General features: G+C 56.3%; 1 protein-coding gene and 1 non-coding gene across 2 annotated transcripts in view; both read right to left on the minus strand.

The window, feature by feature from the left end:
* The window catches only part of Lrfn3 (leucine rich repeat and fibronectin type III domain containing 3), an 8,484-nt gene extending 2,142 nt beyond the window's left edge, over nucleotides 1-6,342 (minus strand). The window contains exons 1-2 of the mRNA XM_021196765.2: nucleotides 5,331-6,342; nucleotides 2,788-4,218 (exon numbers count right to left, since the gene is read on the minus strand). Of these exons, the coding sequence (XP_021052424.1) occupies nucleotides 2,788-4,202 (1,415 nt within the window). The 5' untranslated portion in view covers nucleotides 4,203-4,218; nucleotides 5,331-6,342. The remainder of the gene's footprint in view (nucleotides 1-2,787; nucleotides 4,219-5,330) is intronic.
* LOC115062948 lies at nucleotides 115-307 on the minus strand. The gene has a single exon (XR_003842853.1). It is a non-coding gene; the product is annotated as a U2 spliceosomal RNA (small nuclear RNA).
* Nucleotides 6,343-7,874: the final 1,532 nt, after the last annotated feature.

Consider the following 7,874-nt stretch of genomic DNA (forward strand, 5'->3'; position numbering starts at 1 on the left):
GACACGTGTCAAGGCCCAATATTTTCCTTTGCAGCCCTGTTCCTTCTTAGGAGTTCTCGTCCTCCAGTTCGAATCCACAGTGGGTTCAGCAGGCAAGAGTGCGAACCCACCCCAAGGTGTTCTGCCCATGCAGACAAGGCGCCGGTCTGCGTGCAGGCAGGAACACTACACAGCAAGCTGCTGTCCCATCTCCCAGCTCCCAAAATCCATTTAATATATTGTCCTCGGACAGAGGACATATCAGATATTAACCTGGTAAGAGCAGATACAACAACACTCCATCTGGGCCACAAGGCAGGGAAGTGATGCTTGTTTGTTTCGAGACAGGGTCTCACGGAGCTTAGCAAAGGCTGGCCTTGAACTCCTCATGACCCTCCCTGCAACTCCAATGCTGGTGTTACAGCCGTGCATCCCACACCCCGCGGCCTGACTTCATTTCAGCTCTAATTTCCCGTGTCCAGATCCTGTGCATTTCCCTGGCGTGTGGCAGCCGAACCCCTCTAACCTAACCACTGCTTCCCCTGACCTCTGTTGCCGGCTTTGCTTCCAGCCTGCCAGTGAATATCCCTGCAGCCCCAGTACCTTGTTACCATCACCAACTCTATAGTGTTTTCAGCGAGCCCTCGAGAATCTCCATCTCAGATTCTCTTTCTTCTATGGCCTCACGACTTTCCAGGTTCATCTCTTCATTCTCTTTTAGCTCCATTTCCTGGTTCCTGATTAGCCTTCCCTTTGTGTATGTGGCACCCATGTGCACATGTGTGTGCAAGTACACGTGTGCATGCATGTGCCTGCATGTCTGTGTGCAGGTGTGTGTGTGTGTGTGTGTGTGTGTGTGGTGTGTTGAGCCCGTCTTTGGCTATGTAGTTCTCAGGCTAACCTGGAACTCTCAATCCCCTGCCTCATGTCTCTCCTGGGCTGAGCCTAAGGTCTGAGTCACTACACTCGCAGTTTTCTCACCTTTCTCACCCAATTCCACACATTCCTTTCGTCTCGGGATGCCCTGACGGAGACTGGGCTAGTTTTAGAGTCTGTTTTACTCCTACACTGCTTTAGGGAGAGTAACACAAGGACACCTGTAGTGACCTGCGGTAGGGTGGCTGTCTCCAGACTGTCCCACTCCCCACCAGGCAATGGGGCCCACCCTCCATGCAACCTCCTAAATAGTGTTTCAGAAAAGGAGTGGAGATGCTGCTTGTGGTGGCCCGAAGATGGGGAGGTGAAGGCAGGAGGGCTCAGGGTTCAGTGTGGTCCTTGGCTTACATGGCCAGTTTGAGGCCACCCTGGGCAACATGAACTCTAAAGCAGAAGGGGGGGAGAGGAAGGGGGGAGACAGAGAGAGGGGGGAGACAGAGAGGGGGGATTAGGATTGAGAAGATGGAAGCTTGACTTGATGTATGGTGGCCAGGGAAGCGGGGGAGGGGGTGGGGGAGGGGAGGGGTCCAGGCACTGGGTTTGCAAGGTGCTACCCCAGCCTGTGGAAGGCTACTGTCAGTTTGGGGCTGTACTCCTGGCCCAGCCTGGCATTGAGGATGGGGAGTCACCCACAGCCGCCCACACAAGGTCAGACTTTGGTGGGGAGTGTCAGCCATTTCTACCCACTTGTGGTGACAGCAGAGGGCAGAAGCTACACTGACTGCCCTTTTGGAGTGTGTAAACACCGGGCTTTGTGTTTGCAGCCGTGGTGTGTGTGTGCGTGTGTGTGTGTGTGTGTGTGTGTGTGTGTGTGTGTCAGGAGCATCAGACTGGGCATTTCTGCCCACATAGCTCACTAGGGCTGCTGCTTGCTGGCTCTTTGAGACAAGGTCTCGCTGTAGAGTCCAGGATGCCCCTGAGCTCACTATCCTCCTGTCTCAACCTCTTGAGAGCTGGGAGATAGACGGCCGTGCACTGACACATCTGACCTAGCTTAGATTTGATTTAGCAAACCAAAAATTAGGATGTTACTCTAACCAGAACTTTGACCGGTAGGGCTCATACTGCACGAACCCAAGACCTAATCTCTATTTAACCTCCTACCCCCAATTTCCCACTTAACCTTCGCCCTCCTTTCCCCTGCCTACCTCATTAGACTTTTGCTGTTGTCTCTGTCCATTCCCCCACCCCTTCTTTCTCTCTTTTCTCCTTCTTCTCCCCTCCTCCAGGCAGTGTTTACTATAAATCTCTGGTCAGCTTCAAACTCCCTATGTAGACCAGGCTGGCCCTGAACTTGTCACAACCCTGACTCAACCTCCCTATTGTAGCCTCCCGTGAAAAGCCAAACTTCCTGATAAAATTTATTTTTAACCTCCCATAACCTCGTTAACTTTCTCTTCCTTCAGCGCTGGGCTTAACCTCAGGGCTGCCTGCTTGCTATTGTAGCACGCTATCTGAACTACACTTGAACCACCGTTAACCATTAGCGTGTTACTCATTTGACCTGATTTTCCCCCCCTGGTTTTGTATGTTTGTTACCATTTATGTTCTCAGCCTTGTTTCTTTCTACCTCTGCAGCCTGATTTTTTTTAAAACTCATTGCCCTTGGTTGTGCCTGTTAGCCTGCTGTCTGACTGATTTACCCTCCTTGTCTCAACAGCCTTCACCACATCTGCCCTGTATTTCTTTTACCCCTTTCTGCCCAACCGTGGTTATCACTGCTGCCTGATTTCGTTTGCCTTTACTTTCTGATTTTCTTTGGAACCTGCAGGGTTATTTCCTTGTAGTGGTTCACAAGGGGTATTCCTGGGTGGACCCACAATGCCCCGCCCCGCCCCCCCATCTCACTCCCCCTCTGCCAGGCCCCTGCACCTGTAGACAAGGATGTCGTCGGCCGAGCTGTTGTACTGGATCTGGTACATGCGGATGCCTGGGACAGGCCGTTGATCTGGCCACTGGACAAGAGCCGCTGTGGCCCCGTGCTCAGTCACTTGGACGCCACGGTCGGTAGGGGCCACGGTGTCCGCCACTTTGGCGGAAGCCGAAGCCGCAGAGGGCGGGGTGAGGGCATCAGGTTCCCCGTCCCGCGGGGGGTCACAGCTGGTGCTATTGGCTAGCTGGGGGGGAGGAGGGGGACCCACGGTCAGCTCAACAGCAGCAGTGGCCTCGCCAGCGGCATTGGCTGCAATGCAAGTGAAAGTGCCACCATCTTCCGGCTCAGTGACCAGTAGTTCCAGGGTCCCATTAGGGAAGGCACGAGCACGGCTGGAGTTGCCCAGCAGCCGACCCTGGGGTGATACCCAACGCACTCGTGGCTCTGGGTCCCCTACTGCCCGGCATCGCAGGGCAGCTGGCCGACCTGCGGGCACTGCCAGGGGAGGTGAGCGGTGGGTCACCACAGGTGGCTCACACACAAACTCCTCCTCACCCACGGCCCAGAAGTAGCGGCCCCCCAGAGCAGGTGGAGAGGCACAGGCCTCGAGGTCGTCCTCCCGAGCCAGGCGTCGCAGCCACACCAGCTCACAGTTGCAGTGGAGGGGGTTTCCCCCGAAGGCCAGCACCAGAGCAGAGGCTGGCGAGCCTCGAGGCCGGGCAAGCAGTGGCAGACGTGAGAAGAGTGGGTCAGGAGGGATGGTGGTTAGGCGGTTGGAGGTCATGTCCAGTCGCGCCAACTTGTGCAGGCGGGAAAAGGCTCCGGCCGGCACTGAAGCCAGCAAATTGTGGTCAAGGCCCAACGTGTTGACGTTGCCTAGGCGCCCCAAAGCCTCCCAGGGCAGCTGCTCAAGGTTATTATAAGAGAGATCGAGGTCCTCCAGGGTCTCGGCACAGTCATCTAGGGCACCAGCTGCCAAGGCTGCTAGCTGGTTGTTGCTCAGGATGAGGTGGCGCAAGTTGACTAAGCCGCGCAGCTGACCCTCGCCCAGCGAGGTCAGTCTATTACCATCTAGGTGCAGGGCACGCAGGGCACGTAGGTCGGCGAAGGCACCAGCTGCCACATGGCGGATGGTGTTTCTAGACAAGCTCAGATGCAGCAGACCTGTCATGTTGGCCAGGTCTCGACGACGCACTGCCGCGATGAAGTTGTCTGCCAGGCGCAGCTCTGCAGCGCGGCGATCCAGTGATGGCGGTACGAACAGAAGGCCCGCCCCTGGGCACAACACGCTTAGGGGCATCGACTGGGTCTGGCAGCGGCAACGGCGGGGACAGGGGCTGGATATGGCCGGCTGGGGTGGAGATGAGGCGGGGGCCAGCGGTAGCAGGCAAAGGAGTAGAGGAAGGACGGCCATCGCGGGCAGGGGTGGCCTGTAGAGAAGACGAACAGTGTTAGGGCCAGAAACGGGCGGGGAGAGACGGCCATACTATGCTCAGAGAGGTAGGGATGGTGGTGGGGTGGGGTGTCAGAGATGTGTCATGAAGGCGCAGAGAGTTAAGCATGAGCCATGGTGGTCAGAAAGCTGGCTAGAAATGGGCACAGGTGGGCAGAGGCTAGGACAGATGGTCAAGGTGGACAGAAAGTAAGCAATAGGGTCTAGACGAGCCACAGAGAAGAGGTGGCCAGTTGGCAAGGATTATCAATCAGTAAAGGTCAGGTATGACTAAGGAGGGAAACTGAGCAGAGGGGCTGGCAGGTCGCAGTGGTCCTTCTAGGTCTGTCTGAACAAAGAGATACAGGAGTTTTGACCTAGTCAAAAGTCAGTAAGAAAGCCAGAGAGAGGAGAAAGGACAGATATACCAGAGTCATCAGGGAACCAGAACAACTGGTCAGAGAAAAGGCTTTGGAGAGAGGTGGAGCAAGGGTAGAAAGACAGACAAGGTGGAAATGGTCAGAGCTGGCCAGGTGGGGGTAGACCCGGAGTTAGCACGGGGTAGGAGGGAGAGGAGAGAGATGGTGGGAGGTGGACAGAGGAAACGGCAGGAGCGAGGAGAGGACTGCACAGATGTTGGATTTGGCTAGGGATGGTCACAGTCTCAGCCTAGGGGTCAGGAGTGGGCAAAGGTTGAGAGAGCCAGTGGATCAGAGAGACACACAGAAAGACATGTCAGTGAGAGAGGCCGTGGGCAGATGTGACTTGTGAACAGCAAGGCAGGGGACAGGGGTGTCAAGGCGGCTCAGAGAGCAAAGCAGAAGCTGTCATTGTGAGGAGAGGTGGAGAAAGGGGTTAAGAGAGGATGCGGAGGTGGCCAGAAGCTAGACCGGTGGTGACCTCAAGATCTAGAATCCCATCAAGGAGGCCAGAGAGGGGCAGAGCTGGAGCCATGTGTCCAGAGAGGGTTGGTGACACACTCATGGGACAATGAAAACGGTTTAGGGTGCCACAGGGCACCTGGTACTTACCTACTTCCACCTGTAGCCCAAGAAACCCCACCCCCACCCCAAGTCCCTTCCCACCACGGGTGTCTCTCAGTGGCCTTACCTGAACTGGAAGCTACCCCAGGGAGCAGAGTCCTTAGGCTCCAAGGGGGTGAGGGCAGAACTCTGGAGGGGGCATCTGGTCAAGCCTCCCCTGTCCCCAGGGCCTCTGGGAAGGAACTGTCTTGCCCCAGGTCGGGTCCGTGGTTGTGGAGTCTCCAAACTTGATTCTTGGGGTTCCAGACCCCTAAAACTGGGCCTCGAGAGTCCAACTTGAGAGACCAAGGCCCCAGTGGTTCTTTAGGACCAGGCCCTCTCGGTGCCAGGCTTGAGACACCAAACAGCCAGATGGGGAAGTTTAGGGTCTGAATCCCGAGTCCAGTCCTGGCATCCGAAACGGGAATCCTGTTCAGATACTAGGGTGCTGAGTCAAGACTTGGAGGTCTTAGCCCCAGATTTCAGCACTCAGGTCTACAGCAAGGACTTCAGACCCCCACCCACCCACCCAAGAATTCCACAGTTCAGATCTTGGAATTGAAGGCCTGCATCCCAAGGTTTATTTCCCTGAATAGTGGGGTCCAAGGCACAGATTTGGGGATTCGCTCCCAGATGTCAACGTATCAGCCAGACAATTCAGAGTTCAGCTCCAATTTTGGCGGCTTAGATGCCAAATCTTGGGATCCCAGATCCAAATATTGGGGTCCATGCTCCAAAATCATGGGGTTCAGTTTCCAAATCTTGGGGTCCCAGGGACGGATGTCGGGATTCCAGCCCCAGATACTGAGCTTCAAGGTCCGAGTCTTAGGGTTCCATGGCAGGCGCTCAAGGTGCTGATCCCAAATCAGGGTCCCACGCTCGGGGGTTTCAGAATATCTGGATCCGATCGCCGGCTACAAGCGCACCCCGATGTCGGGTGCCGGCCCAGGGTCTGGGGCAGCAATGGCGCGGCTGGGTTCGTGGCCTGCCGAGAAGACAGGCCCAGAAAGAGGGGGTCTGCTGTGGCGGGTGGGGGGCAGCCGGGCAGCTCTAGGGCCAGGGTGGGGCGAGGCCTGGGCGCGGACAGAAGGACAGACAGACAGGGCCACGCGGGGACCGGGGCATCGCAACGCAGGTGGGGGCTGAGGGGGGAGGGGTCGCGCTCAGAGACCCCTCCCCCGCCGGGGCCGGGGCGGGGGCCGGGCGGGGGCCGGGCAGGCGGGCCGGGTCCGGGTGCTCCCGCGGCCTCCTCGCCGGGAACCCAGGGCCGTGCGCGTGCCCGCGCTTAAAGGCGCAGGCCCTGCGCGCCCCCGCGCTTAAAGGCGTAGGCAGCCCCCTCCTCCCTCCTCCCTCCTCTCAAAGACGCGCCCCTAGCACCACCTACCATGGAGACGCCCTGGAGCTGCTGGGAATAAGAATATCCCTGAATAAAGACAGTCAGACACTGAGGCAAAGAATGAGGCTTAGAATGAGAGAGTGGAGTAGAAAGGGAGATACAGAAATACATTGAAGGAGCGAGGTGAATACACAGAGACAGTGAGAGACTCAGAAATAGAGATGAGGATCAAGGACAAGTCAGAGGCATGCTATCCATCTAGCCATCTCTCTCCTCTCTCCTCCACCCCATATGCAGAACCTGGACAACTCCAGTACTCATTCACATCCTTGTACATAGCCCTCCACGCCAAATGCCCGTGTATCTGTCTCCTGCCCCTCTATCTCAGCACCACCTTCCCAGCAAGGTTTGTTCTTTTAAGCCAGACAGTATCACTTCACCAATTGGAAGGAGCAAAGCTGACACTAAGACCTGTGTCTTCTGAGATTCGAGAGGGAGTTCAAGGCACACTGAGCAGAGATTCTGAGGGGGTGAGGGGATAGGAAATGGGGTTAGAGTCAGGAGGCTGGACAGGTTGACCCAGAGAAATGAGTCTACTGCCTTGCCTTGTCTCTCCTCACTCCCACAGAAGACCCTGGATGGACTTGGGCTAGCACACTCCTCAAGGGGAGAGGTGGGAGGGGACAAAGAGGTAAAGGTGGGTGGTCCCACACTCTTCTACAGATAGTGTTTCAGGAGGAGGGCGTGGGTGACAGCCCACAAGCCTGACCTAGGAACTTGGATGTGAGCATTTGGGAAGCATGTTCTTCCAGAAGCCCTATTGCAGGGAGGCCCAGCCTGTGTGACCTAAGAAACCATCTGAACAGAGGAGCAGTGTGACCTTAGAGGTGGCGTGTGGATGTCCATCCACTCCAGCCATTTCCCAAGCTCTGCCGTAGGTTTCACAATACACTTTTGGCCCCTTCCACTTATGTCTATTGAAAAATTGCAGCTAAAATTAACTCGGCTGCGGGGCCCGCTTTTCCAGATCATTAGCAAAGTTCATCAGGGCTCTTGGCCCAGCACGGCAGATGCTGGGCACTCGGAAGCCCAGGAAAAGGCTGCAGAAGCCTCAGAGACACCGTGGGGATGGTGGGATTGGACAAGACATGGACGTTGTCCCAAGAGTAGGAGAATTCAGTGAAACTGGTCGATCTGGGGGTTGATACCAGGAAAGCGAGGGGGTTGCGGGGGAGAGAAGAATTCGGTAGGAAAGAGAAGCAATACAGAAGTGCTTCGGTGGCAATGCAGTGGCTT

The sequence above is a fragment of the Mus pahari genome, chromosome 1, assembly GCF_900095145.1.
Source record: "Mus pahari chromosome 1, PAHARI_EIJ_v1.1, whole genome shotgun sequence".
NCBI lineage: Eukaryota > Metazoa > Chordata > Mammalia > Rodentia > Muridae > Mus > Mus pahari.